The sequence below is a fragment of the Macrobrachium nipponense genome, chromosome 3, assembly GCF_015104395.2.
Source record: "Macrobrachium nipponense isolate FS-2020 chromosome 3, ASM1510439v2, whole genome shotgun sequence".
NCBI lineage: Eukaryota > Metazoa > Arthropoda > Malacostraca > Decapoda > Palaemonidae > Macrobrachium > Macrobrachium nipponense.
Genome location: NC_087202.1, coordinates 93918567 through 93938683, shown reverse-complemented (window position 1 = coordinate 93938683; position 20117 = coordinate 93918567). Strand labels below are relative to the sequence as shown.

The 20117-nt window shown below is 37.5% G+C and overlaps 1 protein-coding gene across 2 annotated transcripts in view; it reads right to left on the bottom strand.

Moving 5' to 3' along the window:
- Window positions 1-20117, bottom strand: part of LOC135221894 (uncharacterized) — a 242643-nt gene that overhangs the window by 178321 nt on the left and 44205 nt on the right. For both annotated transcript variants that reach the window (XM_064259870.1, XM_064259871.1), the window contains exon 3: window positions 8265-9934. In XM_064259870.1, coding sequence (XP_064115940.1) covers window positions 8265-9924 — 1660 coding nt within the window. In that variant the 5' untranslated portion in view covers window positions 9925-9934. The remainder of the gene's footprint in view (window positions 1-8264; window positions 9935-20117) is intronic.

Sequence of the window (20117 nt, the reverse complement as noted above, 5' to 3'; positions counted from 1 at the left end):
TTTTGCAGGCAATGAAAGGAATGATAGAAAATAAACTTATTTCTAGCTTCTTTGGCAACATTTTCCACATAAAAGTTCATATCAATATTCCCAAAACAGACTTCTTGAGCTGGAATTTGCAAGAGGGTCTCCAATGAGTGCAAAGATGGTTGATAAAATTTGCAAATCTATTTCACATTTACCTGAAGTATATCTTAGGTTAACCCGACCACTGAGCTAATTAACAGCTCTCCTAGGGCTGGCCCAAAGGATTAGATACTTTTACGTGGCTAGGAGCCATGGTTACTTAGCAACGGGACCTACAGCTTATTGTTGGATCCGAACCACATTATATCGAAAAATTAATTTCTAATCGCCAGAAATAAATTCCTCTGATTCTGCGTTGGCAGAGCAGGGAGCCAACTCGACCTACCAAATCGGTAGGCGAGCACCCAACCCACTCGTCCAACGAGGATCTTTACCTAGAGAGAGAGAGAGAGAAAGAGAGATTAATGCAAAAGTAGGGATTCATAACATGACTGAATTTCAAAAGTTCAAACATAGTATGTTCGTTAAGAGAACGATGGGGATATTGGCCGATAGTATAATAACTCGGGGATATTATGAAATATCTGACATCACAATTAGTACTACAACTACGGGATGAAGCGGAAAAGAGAACGCTGTAACACTCATTAAGCCGCTTCTAACCCCATTACACGACTCGTTAACGCATTTCACTTTGGTGCCAACTCTGTCATCCATGACTCATAAACCTTTGGTCCCGCTAGACTAGAGCTGAAAGTGTGTGAATTCCCTCCTCCTAGTTTTGTTTTGACCGGCTAGATAACGGTGTGAGTTGATCGGTTGCTATTCGGCTACATTTCTGCCACATGCGGACCCTATCTCACAAGGGGTAGTGCCGTCAGTGCACCTCACGGGGAGCACTGTAAGCAGTACTGAAGGTTCTTTGCAGCGTCCCTTCGGCCGCTGGCTGCAACACCTTTCATTCCTTTTACTGTATCTCCATTCATATCTTGATTCCATTTTGCTCTCCACCTTCTTATAACAATAATTTCACAGTACAGCTGCTTTGAAGGTTTCCTCCTATCACACCTTTCAAACCTACCAACTCTCAATTTCCTGCCCAGCGCTGAATGACCTCATAGGTCCCAGTGCTTGGCCTTTGGCCTCAAATCTGTATTCCATTCTATTTTATTCTATTACATACGGACCCTTGCCCAAAGGCAGTCTACAAATGTAATATATTAAACTATTGAACACAGTGACCTCTTAACTTCTCGCTTTCTTCGGGTTTCTTGTATGTGCTTGTCACTACTAAGCCAGTGATCCAAATGCAGAAATTCTGGCGCCCGGACCAGGATTCGAACGCTCAACCTTTATACCGGAAAGCGGCAATGTTACCCACTTGACCATGAGGGATTGAAGTCTCTTGCCTTTGGTACATCGATATGTCAGCCGAACTCAAACACTTTTACTCACATGTACTGGAGCTGGAAAAGGTCCATCCTAACCCAAGTGTTAACGCTCGTCGATTCTTGGGTGTAATATGTGATTAGAATCTCCTGGTCACGTTTGGGCACAATAGACCCGGTGTTCATTTCTGAAATCACCCCAACCGACCAAACGAAGGGCATTGCCTGCATGCCCAAGAAACTTCTCTCATCTTAAATGAATTCCATAGATAGTTCCTTCGACGCTTAACCCTCTGGGGAAGTTGATCCTTCGATTTATAAGCCCTTACTCCAAGTGGTAGCATGTTGCTATGGAAAATATAGTGCCTTTCTCTCTCTCTCTCTCTCTCTCTCTCTCTCTCTCTCTCTCTCTCTCTCTCTCTCTCTCTCTCTCTCAACACACACACATACACACACACACACGGAACAGCCATATTCGAAAGCGATCAACTGTTATTGTTGCTGACTATATTTGTCCGGAAGTAAAGTGACATTTTTATTTCAGTGTTAATATGTATTCTTTCGTTAAGCGTGCCGTAGTCGGTTTTTCTTAGAGCCTGTGGCAAAAGCTCCCAATTGGTATAATGACAGCTTCCATCTTTCTCTTGATTGGCTGATAAAATGTAGATTTACAAACGAACCTGTGGCAAGCGGTGATCGTCGTCAGCTTATGCCAATGAATGAATTGATTAGGACGATTTCAGTGATTATAGGTAATTGGATGAAGTTGCTCTGAATTTTAGGCTGTTCGTCATTAACATTTTCATTTACTGACTATGCATCTATCTGTCCATCAACCTTTACCCATCTTGGCTCAGTTTCTTAATCTGCCTAAGAACCGATTCTAGTAGTGCTTTCTTCAAAACACCTAACGAATGAGAAAACGTTCAACACCGAAATGAAAAATTCACTTCACTTTCGGACAAATAGTCATTTTGACCCCAAAATGACAATTATTTTGGTCACGACCTAACTTCTAACGTAACATTGACTTGACATGACCTATTTTAACCAGGCAAGACTGACTTTACAGTTCTGCCGGTCAGTTTTGCCAAATTTATTATTTGCCAAAGTGATTGGACTCCGTGTGACTCGCTCCCTGTATAAACTGCAGGTTAAAAACTCCCTCTCTTCAGTCTTTGGAGCCAAGGAATAACAACCTGCTGAAAACGGGAAAAACGCCTTTCACCTAAACTATGGACTTTTTGTCTTGTTCTGTTTAATAATAAAATTTAAAAAAAAATTAAAATTATGACTGGCGGGTCTGCTTCTACGAACAACGAAGTGGATGACTGAATTTGTAGTAACACGTCAAAGAACGGCGTGTTAATGGTCTCGTTTTCTGCCTTATAAAGTGATGTTTATAGATAGATTATTTTCATTCCTTTTTATTGACCGACTTTCGTCTCTCCTGTTCTCTCTGTGATTATGTGCATTCCATTCTGTGTCCATTTTGGATTTTTACGCATCAATGTGACTCATTTTAAACTTTTTAAAACCTTCCAAAAATCGTAGTTCTACACCCAAGACTTGTAGAGATCAAGTGAATTATTTGTTTATTCTGTTTTATTATTTAGACATAAACCTATATTCACTATTTAACTAAATAAAGAAATGTAACTATTCCTACGAAGACTCGAATGAGTGGTCAAGGCAAAGTGATAAAGCAAAGATAATGAATCGATTCTCACTCAAGAATCCAGCGATCTGAGCTACAATCAAGAAAGGTCAAGATGTAGAAGGAAATTACACTCATCACTCACTGACGTCTTTGGTGGCTTCTGTTATGGCAAGGCGAAGCTGGAGGATTCACATTTATTGTAACAAAGAAGTGGCGGGACCAATGGCTCTGCTCTAGTAATAAGTCGACTTTTCTATTCCCCCTTGGGTTCTTCACGTTGCCATGACGATGATGATTAACTGGAGTAAGAATGATCTACACAGGTAGCGGCTATATAGGGAAAGACCTCAAGGAAATGAATGAAGAGCAAAATACGAAAAGTAGAACCTTTAACATCGCTGAGTCTTCAGCAGAAGGGACGCGGGCAGCAGCACCACTCTACGGGGAGTTGTCTAAATAACGTGTTCAGTTCTTCTGTGGCCTTCGTCCACCCATGAATAATTAAGGAAGAGAAAATCTTAAAGCCTAAGGGCTTATTATATTTTTATTTAATTGTTATGTGCATAAGTCAATTATGCATATGAGATTTAATCCCGTTCGAATGTGAACTCAAAATATATGTTTCTTTACACAGAGAAGCATTAATTCATAATAGCATTTCTCACAGTCTTTTATACATGCTTACATAATAGATGTATGCATATACATGTATACATATATATGTATACATACACATTGGAAGTAGGGACATGTGATAAAAAGAGGTAATAATAATCCCTGCACAGCAACTGACAAGCGAATGAAGAGAATCAGAAGAGCATCAATTGCAGAAAATGTGACGTTAAGCTGAACACTAGCCCTGAGATGTAGTAAGTCTGCTGGCGGAGGTAACATGAGATTTACCACGACCTGAAGCTTCAGGAGGGGAGGAAATGCATGACAAAGTGACGAACATAGTTCGAAACCTGAACAACATTTAGCCAAGTTTACCTTCAGGAACGACAGGAAGCGCGTTTGAGAACAAGAACCTGAAATACACGATAGATTTCGCGTTTTCAGGTAAACGCCAAGATTGTTCTACGGTGGCTTCGTGTGCTTGTTTGCGTTGTTTGCGTCTGCATATGTGAAAGTTATATGTTGTTTCCTCACTGCGCATTCGTAAATCCTCATTTGACGCACATTTATTGATTTTGAAAATTTGAGAGATCCATCTGCATTCTCGTTCTCATAATGGCTGCACTGAACGTTTAGTACTTGCATTATCGTAGTTTTACATTGAATTTGATTCTCTTCACTGACTTTTTATTATTGGTGATTAGTACATCTGATATGATGTTGGCCTTTTTTTTTTTACTCGGTATTCTCCCCCTTAGGTTAGGTAATCAATTTTCGTTGCTTGTCAACTGCTTTTAATGGATACCTGAACGCATATTGGTCATGACTAAAATCTCAAATGCGATTATTGATAACCTGTTCCCCCTTTTTTTTTATTCTACGACAGTACTGAAGATGCAGTATAGTTGCATATATATATATATATATATATATATATATATATATATATATATATATATATATATATATGCAACTATACTGCATCTTCAGTACTGTCGTAGAATAAAAAAAAAGGGGAACAGGTTATCAACAATCGCATTTGAGATTTCAGTCATAACCAATATGCGTTCAGGTATCCATTACTACCTGTTGACAAGCAACGAAAATTGATTACCTAACCTAAGGAGGAGAATATTAAGTACTAAAAAAGGGACTATATCACATCAGATGTACTAAGCACTAATAATATATATCAAATTAAAGGAGCCCATAAAAACGCCAAAATATAGAAAGTAAGTAACATATTTCAGAGACTGTTGTCTCTCTCACCTACCTGAAGAGAGAGACAGCAGTCTCTGAAATATAGTACTAACTTTCTATATATATATATATATATATATATATATATATATATAATATATATATATATATATATATATATTTACATATATACATACATATATACATGCATACATACACATATGTATCATGGCATAGGATTAACGGAATGACACCAATCATTCTTTTAGTGATAATGAGAGAATCCACTAAACGAGTGGAGCGAATTCCTTTTTTTTTTTTTCCAACGGAAAGGTCATCGCTCTCTCTTTGTCCTGAATCTCAGAAGAGAGTCTCAGACAGAGACCGTTGATTTTGAGTGTAAGAAAAGAGGGGAAGGACCAGGGGGAAACTTCATGCATTTCCTCCCCTCCTGAAGTTTCAGGTCGTTGTAAATCTCTAGTTACCTCCGCCAACAGACTTGCTACACCTCAGGGTTGGTGGTGTTTCAGCTGAACGTCAATTTTTATGCATCGTATTTTTTTTTTTTTTTTTTTTTTTTTTTTTTTTTTTTGGCAACTGCTGCTCTTCTGATCTCATCATATTCGCTTGTCAGTTGCTCTGCACAGATTATTGTTATTTCATTTCATAACATGTTCCCATGTGTATGCGTGTGAGCCAACCATATATATATATATATATATATATATATATATATATATATATATATATATAAATCTATGAAAATATATAAACTATATACATATGTATGTGTATATGTATATATCTTTATATATCAGTGTATGTATATATATATATATATATATATATATATATATATATATATATATATATATAATATATATATATTTGAGTTCAAAGTCGAGCGGGAATGAATCTGATTTGCATAATTTACTTGTGCTCATAATTAAATAAAAATTTTAATAAGGCTTTAAGATTTTCTCCTCCTTAATTATGGGCGGACGAGGGCCATAGATGAGCTGAACACGTTATTTTGACAACTCCCCGTAGAGTGGTGCTGCTGCCCGTGTCCTTCTCCAGGAGACTCGGGGATGTTAAAGGTTCCACTTTCCGTATTTTCCTCTTCATTCATTCCATTGAGATATTTCCCTGTCTAGCTGTCAATTATTTAATTCTTCCGTACTCCAGATAATCAACATCGTCATGACAACACGAAGAACCCAAGGGGAAATAGAAAAGTAGACTTATTAGAGCAGAGCCATTTGTGCCGCCACTTCTTTGTTACAATAAATGTGAATCCTCCAGCTTCGCCTTGCCATAACAGAAGCCACCAAAGACGTCAGTGAGTGATGAGTGTAATTTCCTTCGACATTTTGACCTTTCTTGATTGTAGCTCAGATCGCTGGATTCTTGAGTGAGAATCGATTCATTATCTCTGCTTTATCACTTTGCCTTGACCACTCGCTCGAGTCTTCGTAGGAGTAGTTACATTTCTTTATTTAGTTGATTAATGAATAAAAGGTTATTGCTAGAAATAAAATACAATAGAATAATCATATAATAGCCTTCATTTCTACAAGTCTTGGGTGTAGAATTACGATTCTTTGGAAGGTTTTAAAATGTTTAGAGTGAGTCACATTGATAACCAAAAATCCATAATGGAAGCAGAATGGATTGCACATGTCATCATAGGGAGAACAGAGACGAAAGTCAGTCGATAAAAAGGACTGAAAATAACCTACCTATAAACTTCACTTTATAAGGCAGAAAACGAGACCATTAACGCACCGTTCTTTGACATGTTACTATAAATTTAGTCAAGCGTTATCCTCTGTGTTGATCGGAGAAGTAGACCCGGCAGTCATGATTTTCAAATTAGGTGCGCATGGTAACCGTGATGCCTCGCCAAGGTCTCCGAATCCTGGAAATCATATTTGTACACTGAAGCTCCCATGTCCTTATTCTAAAAAGTAGTTTATCTTCTGGTCTATTATTGGAAACCATTATCGGTTAATGATAACGATGTCGTCAATTATAGCTTGTGACGCAATTTATTATTGAAACCAGCAATGAAACCTTTTCCTATTAAATAATGCGCCAATAATAGGTACACAGTCTTTCATATATATATATATATATATATATATATATATATATATATATATATATATTACTATATATATATATAAAGGATAAAGGAATCCCCGTATTGGAAAGTTCAAAACTATTAGGAGCTTTATAATTACAATATATGTATATATATATATATATATATATATATATATATAATATATATATATATAATATATATGTGTGTGTGTGTGTGTGTGTGTGTCTGTTGTCTGTGTCTGTGTGTGTGCTGTGTCCTGTGTATATAGATATATATATATATATATATATATATATATATATAATATTATATATATATATATATATGATTAGAAATAGACGTACAAAATTGATAAATATAACGGAGCAACTTTCGTTATAAACACTTGATTTATACATCATCCTAAACGGAATTTTACTGGAGAGATCTAGTATCTATTCTTCCCTGCTCTCTAGCCTCGTCCAAAATAACTCTTCAAAGGAAATAAACTTACGACTGAAGTATATTCTTAAGTTTGCTCAACTTCTTTTGTTTGCTCATACAGTGACAAGACAGCATGACCTCTTTTCTTGGCTTTTGAGATCTCAGATAACATGCAATGTAGTGCTTTGACACGGGTAGGATTATAATTATGATCAGTCTCACTTTTTAAACTTTTCATGCTTCTCAAGTTTCGGAAGGTCATAGAATCATTCTCATTCATCAGACCGGCATGTGTTCCCTTTGCTAATTTGTCAACAATTATTGTCATGAGCGTTTCAAATAAATCCCGCGGTTTACCAAAGAAACGATTACTAAGGAAGCGAATACTAATGATTCATTTCAGCGGAAGAAAATGATCTTCTCGTTGAAAAAAGCGAAGACTCGTTTCATTGACGTCTACAAGTGCAAAGAGAATTGATAAGTCACTGGGTCGTTTCTAATTAACTTTGGTGTTTAATCCATCATGAAAAGTTGTTCCTTTCATATGAAATATTTAATCAAAATGACTATACCCACTTCGGTCATCCTTGACAGCCAGGGCATCTGTTTGAAATGTATTGTCGGTGGCAAAGCGAAAATTAGCCTTAATATCTTATTGTAATGAAAATTAATAGGATATGCTCCACCTTAATTCAGTGAAATTTTCAAGAAAATATAATTGTTAGCATCGTTATGACACAACCAAGAAATACTTTTGCAGCCAAGGAGGACTAGATGAGTAATAAAAATTGGAGATACTTACCCGGAATTTCAGACTACTATTTAGTTTGGCAGCACCTACCTGCATTTTGGCTGAGACGGCTTATGACTAGGTTGGAGTTCCCTGGGATAGGCTGAGAATCCAAAGGAGGAATAGTCTGGTCCAAGCCAGGGAGTAATGATTCATCTCTAAGCCCACTGCTGTCTTGCTTGTGTTTGTAGCCAGGTGTTGGTGAGGACCTGTTGATTGTCATTCTTGGAATGCTTTGGTCACACGAGGATCGTAGATCTCTCTGAGGTTGCTGCCGTATTTCAGTCTCTCCCGTTGTAAAAATCGGTTTTGTGCGCTGAGAGGAGAGTGTTGCATAGTCACCCAAGCTAGTTTGTCCTCCAGAGGTAGCAAAGCTTTTTGGGTTGCAGTTTTGACTTTCAAATGGTCTTGCAGATGTAGAATGTGAGGAAAATACAGTGACTGGGCACAGATCATCCAGGGCCGGCCCTGACAGATCTGGCAGACTCTGAGCACTTGGTCGACGTTCCAGTGACCCTGGAGTAGGTATTAAAGATGTACTATCCTGATTTTTATCAGATTCATTCTTGATTTCTGGTACAGTAAGACTGGCTAAAGGACGTAGAAAAGATAATCCACTTGTTTGAGGCTCTAAATAATTTCCACTTCTTACAGCCTCAAGGAACACTCCAGCATCTAAACTTGGACTTTTGCTACGAAAGTGCTTTGCCTTGTGTACAGTTAGTGAGTTTCCTGATTGCACAATGTCCAGATTACGAGAGAAACTAGGAATTGGAACAGCGGGAGTCTCAGTAGGCTGAGAGGTTCTGTTTCTGTGAGTATCAGTACTTGTGGTTTTTGGTGCAAAAGTGCTGCTGCCATAAGTTCTGTTCTGTGTTCCTATGCAATCAATGCTAGGGCTCTTTGTTCTGTATGACTGCTGGAATGTCAAATCTAGGTTACCTTGATTTAAAAAGCACTCGAGACTAGGACTCTTTGAACGAATTTGGCCCTTAAAAGATGCTAGAGAATTCCCACTGGGACCCTGTGAGCCATCTCTGTGGTTTCTTGACCTTCTAGGGACTAAATGGGGTTTTTGATAAAAGTTTGACTCAGTTGCGGCCCTGGTAACAGGTACTGTCTGATGAGGAAATGCTAAGTTCAGGTCTGTAAATGAAGATGGGGTCTTCATAGAGGAATCAAGGCATTCATTAACTTCTTGATGACTCGTTGGAATGTCCAATGGACAACTGATGTATGCTGCATTAGACTGTGATCTCCCACGACGACAGTCTTGTTCAGTCTCCTCATAACCTTCATTTTGCCCTGTTTGAGACCATAAGAGAGAGGTTTCTGATGCATACTTTTGAAGACTTGATTCAGGGTTGAGGTTGAACCTGTGCAGGTTGTCGACTGCTTCATGATACTGAGGAGGAGGATGCAACTTCTTAAAATTAGATAAATCATCCGCGAATTCAGATGTTATCTGGACATTGCCTGTGCTATTAACCGGTAGATTGTTTGCTCCAGCGCTCAGAGCAGATCCAAAACCAAATTTACAAGTGGTCACCCTGCTATGGAAATTACTATGTGGTCTATTAGGAGGAACAGATGGAGCGAAAAGTTTACTTTGTGGGTATAATCCATCTGGAATGGCTTGGGGCTTGGCTGCTGAGCCGTCTTGCGGTGAATCGGTTACGCGCAACCGGCTGAAGTCTTGAACTGGTTCCATTTTGGATGATCTGAAAAATGAAAATGTGTATTATAATACTGCAACATATGGAAATGTACCTGTGCACAATATAACATAAGTGGTTGGAAATGAATTAGAAAAACATAGAAGACTGATAAATTAGAAAAACAGGAGGTTGACACTGGAATTTTACCATTTGAAAAATAATAATATTACATTTTATTGAAGCTGGCTTTCAAGATTATCGACATAGGTTTTCATTGTTGATTTTATCGAGGTAATAGACAATTATATTATTCAATATCATAAATTATGATCAAAATGCTCGTATATTCTGATAAAAAATTCATGTTATAGAGGTTAGTGGTATAATTTTGAGTTCTAAGCTTCGTGGAGTCACATAAGTGCCGCGTGCCAAATTTTCTTTGGGTCTGTCAAGCAGTTCGGATTTATATAACGTACAGACACAAACACGAACATTCACTTTATATATATATATATATATATATATATATATATATATATATGCGTGTGTGTGTGTGTGTGTGTATACATATATACATATATATATATATATATATATGTGTGTGTGTGTGTGTGTATGTATGTATATATATATACATATATACTATATATATATATATATATATATATATATATATATATATATATATATATATAAAGCTACAATAAAATTTGGTTACCACTCGGTGAAAGGAAGAGGCATGGTTAGAGCACCCGTAATATCTTGAATGCGTGGTGACACCATGTGCCAGACACCCGGCTTATCAATGACATAATAAGTCTATAATCGACGACCTTAGACTTTAGCAACCCATTTTCAATGCATAATTTCGTGCTTGAGAATAATTCATGTCATGGTCTGTGAATTGCATAGGATTAGAGAGAGAGAGAGAGAGAGAGGTTGAAAAGGATTCTCCTTTAAGGTAATTATTATCATCATCGAGAGTGCTATCCTGGGGATGCGAGCCTACAACACCATTGACTGGCGCCACATTGCCTTCCTAATTGTATAATGGCAGGGTACATAAGATTTATGAAAACCTGAGCTGTGAAAGTAACAAGCGAATAATAGCGCGTATTAATTCATGAAATACGTATGACGAGGCATGAAGTAGTATAACTTACGCTGAAAGCGCTCCCTTTTTGTAGCTTTATATATGTTGAACAAACGGCAGGTTTTTATGCGTCTTAATCTGGACCAGAAACATGTCAGCTCAGGGAAACGGCCTCACTACCTTTGGAATAGGTTAGCTCCTTGACCAAGAAACCTCCTTTGACAAAATATCGGTATACGCTTGGACACACGCTATCGAAGTCTTTTTCACACAGCTTACAATCTCGTTTAATCTCATTCTTTATTGGTCTTCTTTAGTCTTTGACCCTGAATTTTGGGCAATTTCGAAGGCAGATTTCGAAATTGTTGAAGTCGACAAAATGACGCTGTGGAGCGAAAGAGCGAAGTCCCGCCCTGTTACCGCATCAGCCTACCCCCCCCCCCCCCCACCCCCCCCCCCCCCCCTACCACCCACACACGCACCTCGCCCCTCCACAGCGCACACTGCGCCTGAAAAGAAAAATACATTAAACTTTTACGGTTATTAAGAAACATTTCATGTATTTAAGCATTTAATGGAAATTTACAGGTCCGGCACAGGAACACACACACACACACACACACACACGCTCACAGGGAATTCCTAGCAGGGGACAATGAAAGAGAGAGAGAGAGAGAGGGTTGTAAAAAACTCTCATATTGAGATGCTTGTGGGCGCAGACTTCCTCAAGTCTGTTAACTAAACTGGCTGTGTGACGCTTCCTTGAGGCTTTGTCTTTGCAGGCACGGTGCCAAGACTTCGTTGTGGTAAAAGGGAAAGCGAGAGAGAGAGAGAGAGAGAGAGAACGGTGGGTTGTATATGCGACGATGACGTTCTAATTGCAGGGGCGGGGTGAGTAGGGTGAAACCACAAGCTCGGTTAATCACTTTAATTCCTAAGCGTTCTTCCCAGCTTCTGTCACCCTCATTTTAAAATTATTGCCGCGTAACTGCATAATGTTAGGCCAGTATTTGGATTGGTGACCGTCAGGTCAGTGCTAGGCAAAACACGTTCTCTGCACAGTGAAGTTGTCTTGATGAAGTCCTTGATACACAATGATCCAGATTTAAAGCAAAATCTAGTCATATTTAATGGTTAATTCTTACCGTTCATGTTATCGGAGTTTTTCTCCATGTTAATCACACTGATTTGGCCAATGCTCATAGTAAGAAGTATTGAAATACCATTTGGGAGAACTATGCAGCTTTGCCGTGGGTTTTCTCTTACTTCTGTTGCTGATTAAGGCTGCATATGTTTGTTCGTGTACTATTGTTTATTACTTTATTGTATCTCCCTTATTTTCCACAATTGGGCGTTCTGTTAGGGAGAAGCAAGGCAGATTGGCCCTTGAGGCTTCGTACATTTAAAGGCGAATGCATTTTTAATAATAATTAATAATAATAATAATGGAGAAACAAATCCACAATTATGTAAATGTACATATATTTAAATTTAAAAACAGCAAGAATAGCATTCGGGAATCTGTTCGGTTCCCCTTATCAATCTGACACGTTGATATAGCACTCCAGCAAAGTAAACAACAGGAGTCAAAAACTGAGTGACAGTTCATAACGAGTCTGGAAGCCAACCAACATAAAAAGTGAGCTGCAGACTGCAGTCTCCCAGCGACCGTTAGTTAGAAAGCTAGAAAGAAGCGCCTCGCCGAAGGACAGGCATGAGCAGTAATCAGAGAGCTCGGCGCAGCGAGCAGGAAATAATTTACAACTATGCAGGCGTCACAGATAATAAAAGTGAATTATTGCTGTATGTCATCGCTACAAGGGAGGGCTGAATAATCTGACGTACAAAAAGGGGGGAAATATTTTTCTGAAAGTGAGTTATGATTTGATTGTGCGAACTATTAGTCAAAATGTTGTTGTTACTGAAAACGAGAACCACATTAATTAAGATTAGAAAAGGTCCAAAAAAAAAAGAAAAAAAATCTCCAGGACTTAGGAAAGTTGCTACCCAAAGGAAATAACATCCTTGGTAGCAAGGGCAGGGAAATAGAACAGGTAACCACTGTTAAATCACCAGCTTGTCATGAGAAATATGCAGCACTTAAAAGAAATCCCCTTGTCAGATGTTTGGAAAAAGAAATCCCCTTGGCAGATGCTTTGAAAAAGAAATCCCCTTGTCTGAAGCTTTGAAAAAGAAATCCCCTTGTCAGATGCTTTGAAAAAGAAATCCCCTTGTCAGATGTTTTGAAAAAGAAATCCCCTTGTCAGATGCTTTGAAAAAGAAATCCCCGTCTGAAGCTTTGAAAAAGAAATCCCCTTGTCAGATGCTTTGAAAAAGAAATCCCCTTGTCAGATGCTTTGAAAATGAAATCCCCCCTTGTCTGAGGCTTTGAAATCATCATTCCTGTTAGTGAGGATGAGTAACTGCCCAAGTACGACATGGAATATGTGAAACGCAATATGTAAGTTCTAACGTTTAGAGAGAAACTATGAGAAGTAGTTGCAGGCCGAACCCTATTCCCCACTGTTTCTTAGGACTACGCTAGAGGAGATGCGATGTGGAATAATAGGAACGAGACTTATTCAGAATGAGCTGGACTAGTCAAACCCCATTCAAAGGCTCCTTCATAATATGCAAATAGTCCCTGACTGCTTGTTGTCTCGTTCATAACCCCTTGATTTTTTATAATTCTTCGAAATGTGCGAATTTTTATGTGAAAGGAAATCAAAGGATCAGAATATGAAGATAATAGTGCTTACCACCCTAAGGGAATATTAATACTTTTTGAAGTCACAAATGTCGTTTAAGATCTAATTTACGATACTTGGGGAATATCCCCGAAAGGGAATTTTTAAGTGATAAGTGGGTAGGTACTGAAGAATCTGGAACACTCGATACAGCACCTTCCAACGACTCCAGTCGACGGTAACCCTTGTCCCATCAATAGTTAATGCCGACTCTGCCATACTCGTTTACCCATCGAGAGCTGGGTAATTGTAATGCCGACGCCAAGTACAATTTCCCCGGTCTCGATGGGTTAACAAGTACGGCAGATTCGGCATTGACTTATACCTCTCTTGATGGCTCAGTGGTTACCGTCGATTGGAGTCGTTGGAAGGTACTGTGTCGAGTGTTCGAGACTCTTCAGCACCAATCCGTTTATCACTTAAAAACTCCCCTTTGGGGATATTCCCCAAATATCGTGAATTGGATCTTTAATATTCCCTTAGGGTGGTAAGCACCATTATTTTCATATTCTGATCCTTTGACTTCCTCTCGCATAAGAATTCGCACATTTCGAACAATTATAAAAAAAAGTAGCATGAATTATATCTTAAATGACATTTGTAGCTTAATGATTGTATATAAATCATGATGTGATAAAAATTTGACACATAAATATACATATGTATGATTGTGTGTCTCTTATGTGTATGCAAATGACTTCATTTTTTCCTGTGGTATTTGCTTTATATATATATATATATATATATTATATATATATATATATATATATATATAGATAGATAGATAGATATTTATATATATGTATATATATATATATATATATATATATATATATATATATATATTATGATATATATCTATATCTATATATATATATATATATATATATATATATGAATATATATATCTATATATATATATATATATATATATGTATTATATATATATATATATGATGGCATATATATATATATATATATATATATATATATGTATATATATATATATATATATATATATATATATATATATATATAATGCTTACCACCCTAAGGGAATGTTAAGGCTTATTGTATTGAAGTCACAAGCGTTATTGTAAAATTTATGCATTAAACAAATAAAAATATAAAGGGCCCGTAGTACCGTAATGGTAATGTTGAAGTTCTGCAATATATGTACATCGACATGCAACGTCAAATGAAGCTTGTACGCCTTTCTCCTATGTGCTACAATGTTACATCAGTATCAGGGGAGAGAGAGAGAGAGAGAGAGAGAGGGAAATTGTGTCGGGGGAGGGTGGGAAGGGGTAGCGGTAGGTAAAGTGGAAGAAGTTTACCCGCAAGGTCAAAATCTTGTCAAGTTTTGGGTTCGCTTGCAGCCATTTATTACTAGATTTTGAACATGAATAAAGTACTGTCTCGGGAAATACTATGGCAAAAGCATTTTCATCGGACAAGCTCTTGATTATGTGAATAAAACGAAAAAGGGTAACGTAAATTATTTTATTCATTTACTTATTGATTAAAAAAGAGAGAATCCGTTTACAGTCCAACGTTCTCATTTTGGGAACATGACTTTTTCTTGTATTCCTAGCTTTACATAATCAAATATAATGGTTTTATCTCGTTAATAATCAATCAGTTGTATACAAGTGGTGAAAGGAAATAAAGAAGGCGAGGGGGCGATATGACAAAATATGATTGAACATTAGGACGAATTGCACTCAGTTGACGAGACCGAATGAGCACGTAAGAATGGCTGGGAAAGAAAGAGATAAAGGCTGTTGTCATTATTTCCCACGTAATTCCCAAACAGCGAAATGCTGCACCCGGTAAAATTACGAGCATGTTTGAAATTCTCGAAAATCAGCGGAGCATAAAAAAACTCCCGTATTTCAAATTGCTTTATGGTGCTTCATATCCAAAATAGCCTTTAGCCTTCATATTAAGCCACACTGGAATGAAGTATTCATAGTTTATGATTATATGATTTTTTAGAGAAATCAATTTTGTTAACGCACTCAAGGAAACTGTCGATAACACAAAAAAGTGTCTACTTCTTTCAAATATTTTGAATTTTTACAACAAAAACGCCGAAATCAAGCTAACTGTATACCTTATATGTACATCTCGTTGGCATACACCCGAATTTGTGAAATCTCAACCGAGAAAGAAATGATTTTGAGATGAAAATCAGCACAAGACAAGTTTCTTGAACTTACTGAAACAGTCTCGAGTGGCTGGACGAGAAACGCCCCTCATCACCAAACGCATTGTATCTTTTCAATTTGTAGTGTGGATAGCTCACGGGAAATAGACAGTGTTTAAACTTGCCATCGTCCAACCTGGGACCAACGTCTCTCATGATTAGCCCTTATAGTATAAGGATACAGAACGAAATGATCTTTCGATCTTCGAGATAGCATGAATGGTCCCTTTGATGGGGACTGACCGTTTCGACCCCCTGTTACATTATCGCCATTTTCTGTACTGTTGGTACACTGGTAAATACAGAAACTATGATAAGCATGAAAAAAGGCGCAGAAATTCTCTTCATCTCCACCTTCATGTTACTGTTCTTTTGTGCAAGAAATATTTTCGACATTGCTCTCAAGAGGTTCTCTATTATTTGCCACTGCACTCTCGATCTGACCGATACTGTTTGAAAGTTACAATCTCGGGTTTGTTTGTTTGTATGGTTTTTTTACGTTGCATGGAACCAGTGGTTATTCAGCAACGGGGCCAACGGCTTTACGTGACTTTCGAACCACGACGAGAGTGAATTTCTATCACCAGAAATACACATCTCTCACTCGTTAATGGAATGCCCGAGAATCGAACTCGCGGCCACCGAGGTGGCACGTCAACACCGTACCGACCACGCCACTGGGGCTTTACAGTCTCGGGAGTTGCTGCTTTTCTCAAACTGTGAAATGCTCTGGCCTCTTTGGTATTGCCATAATCTCTTGACTTGTCTCTTCAAAAGGCCACACCACCTTCAAAGATACAATTCAGTAAAAAGTTTTTTTTTTCTTTTAGGTTATTTAGGACATTAATGGTCATCTCTGTGTCCGCAACATTAGATGCATCTATAAACCTAATTCTCTTTACATACGTATGATACTAATTATCTCTAAATTCTTTAAAGTTGATTCCCTGCATACCAACAAAATGGTTCGCTGAATATAGTTCCACTTTTCATCCAGATCGGTTCCAAATTCTACGAGACTGTTCGGAAACCACCTGACAAAGGCACCAATACATAATAATCCCACAGTTACGAGGATTCGGATTTATTTCCCAGGGTTGGTGATTTGTTTAATTTTTTAAGTAAAAGATTTATAAAAATCAGTGATTTGATTTTTTTATTATTTGTTAGATTTTTTTCAATACTTTTTTTTTCTCAAAATGTATTTTATGACAATTACTATTGATTTATCTTTTAGGTTTCCAGTTCTGGCCTAAAGTATGTACTTGCAATTTTTTTATATAAAAAATTGCAGCACTGTTATGCTTAAGTTTTTATTAACCTCCAACCCATATTTTTCAATTTGTTTGCTTTCAAATAAAAAAAAATCATGATTTTTTGTGTGAAAAAATCAATTACATAATCACTTGATTAAATCAGTTTGATTTAATCGTTGCCAACCCTGGTATTTCCCACACCCATTCTTAGACATATCATCTACTTTTCAGCGTGGACAACAGTACTAAGGGATTCCTAGCCAATGAAACACGGTTTTCCGGTAACACCTATTTATCAAAGTATCGGATAAAGGTGGAAATTTAGTACCTAAGTTCAATAGTTCTGGTACTTATCAGTGTAAAAGTGAGTTTCTTACGGCAGAGCCATCAAAATCGTAGGTAAGGTTTTTGAACACAATTGTGACGTTAACCTAAGACGTTATAGGGCTCCACCCGTTTTGAAGAGCAGTTTACATATTATGAGGAGATCGTCTCTTCACCGTGGCTCTGCCCACTTGCCGGTCACATATACACTAACTGATATTAGTACCCATTCTGGGCTTCAGCGATATCAGTGATGGCGAGCAGGATTTGTCATCGTCCCCTTGATTACATTATTATTATTATTATTATTATTATTATTATTATTATTATTATTATTATTTCTGATAATTCGTTTTTCATAATACGTCAATAAAGTCGTGAATTATGAGAAAAAAAGATTAAATTTTTTATAAGATAAATCCAGTTAATACTGCCATTCTTTTCAATGAGATGTATCCGAGAAGGTCTGCTTCCTGCTTATTATTAATTATTATTATTATTATTATTATTATTATTATTATTATTATTATTATTATTCTTTTATGGAGGTTTCATCATAACTTCTGTAGCAGTTGTTGGGACCAAGGACAAGAGAGACAAGATCCACCCAATTGAGTGGGGTTGCCACTTGCCTCCCACTTGGGCTAACTACAGAGGCAATTCACCTGCTGACGCAATAAAGAGTTGGACAAAGCTCCACCTACATGGGGGATTTTGGGGGGAAGTGAGCCGACATTCTTGGGACTAAGTTGTGTTAGCTTGGACTTCTTCCATTTTGTGGATGTTCGTATTGTTTCTACATTATAAACAATTCAATGTAACTCCTTCACACAATGAACTAATCCGTAGCTACATCTTTTCAGGACGGGAATGCAAAAAGACAGTCCGTTTAGTTTTACCTCAGGTTTCGACACTGTAGCCTTCTATTTGCTGCAGAAGAGATGATTGTTGCTGAACTATTACCCATTATTGGAATAATTACCTATTCACGCTATAGTAAATCTTGCTACGGGTCCTCTCGCTTGTATACAAGTGGCAAGCTGTAACACAAATGCAGTCTTGCAATCAGGGGGATCATTCCACATCCTTCTGGCCATTATTGAATTTGTTGAAGCCTAGTCTTACTGCCAACTTGGTGGGTGGGTGGAGCCTCATGACGTCACGAATGCGATTTGGCTCCTTTTCTGTGATTTTCTGTTCCAGCATCAGAGAATTCATTTTACTCTATAAATATTAAAACTCTCAAAATTAGGTACTAAATAATACTTGCAAATTTCAGGTTGGGTTGTTATAAAACATACACTTGCCAACTTTCACCTTTATCCGATGCTTTGATAAAAAGGTGTTGCCAAAAAACCGTGTTTCATCAGCTCTGAATCCCTCGGTAATTAGGTCACAAGTATTAGCATCTTTCCTGTAAAATAAAGCGCAGAGTATAAAACGAGTTGAGAGATTTTTATCATTTATTATTCTCACTTTAGGCGGTAATGAGACATCTCGAAATCTGTGCGAATCCCAAATAGTTTCTCCATACCTGCCATTGTGCAAAATGCATTCTAACTGACACAGGCGAGATCTCGACATATGGACTTATATATATTTAAAATTGGTTGGCTAATAGTTCTTGTCCTTTGTACAGATTACTGTCATCTGAATGAACCCAGTACACCTTTAGTTTACCAAATGCCACTGACATCAGTAAATGATTTAACTTATACCTTAATAATTTTTAAGTTACTAAGCAGTCTCTCAGTTACCCAAACACCTACTTAATTGACCAAGCACCACTTGAATAACCAAGTTCCATCAAGTTAAACACAATACTTTATACACCCCGTAGGTGAATAGTGCCGTGTGCACCCTCATGTGGTGCATAGTAGGCATTATTTAAGGGTCTTTGCAGCGTGCCTTCGACCCCTAGCTGCCACCCATTACAGTACTTTTACTGTACCTCATTTCATATTTTCTTCCTTCCATCTTACTTTCCACCCTCTCCTAACAATTGATTTATAGCGCAAATGCGAGGTTTCCCTCCTGTTACACCTTTCAAAGTTTTTACTCTCAATTTCTGTTTCAGCGCTGAATATTGTGTTTTGGCCTAAACACCATATTCAATTCAATACTTCATAAAATAACTAGATATCTGAAAATATAACATGAGTCAACCAAGGACCCTCCGAATTCACTAAGTAGCTCCTGAGTTAACCGACTGCCATTTGCGCGAGGGAAAAATTGATAATCTATGCAGACGACGTTAGGGGAAAAGCAGTCAGTTTTTTCTCCAGTTTGTGGACTTAGAAATGCTTGTTAAGGGAACTGTGCTAAGAGACTTGCTTTTGGAATTGTGTTCTGTTGACTAACCCATCTGATTTACGTTATGCACTTGCCCTTTGTGTGATGGGCAGCATAATGGCTACAGCAGCGCTATTGCAAGCTGTAAATAACCAGAGATGCCTGAATTATGAAGTACTTCGCTGTTAAGGATATGTCACTGCCCTACTATTGACATGATATACTGAACATTTATCATCCAGTTGTTAAGGGTTATTTTTTGTTATATAACCGTGTAAGTGACTTTAGGTTGACTGGAATAGTGATTGCTTATCTAATTTGAGGA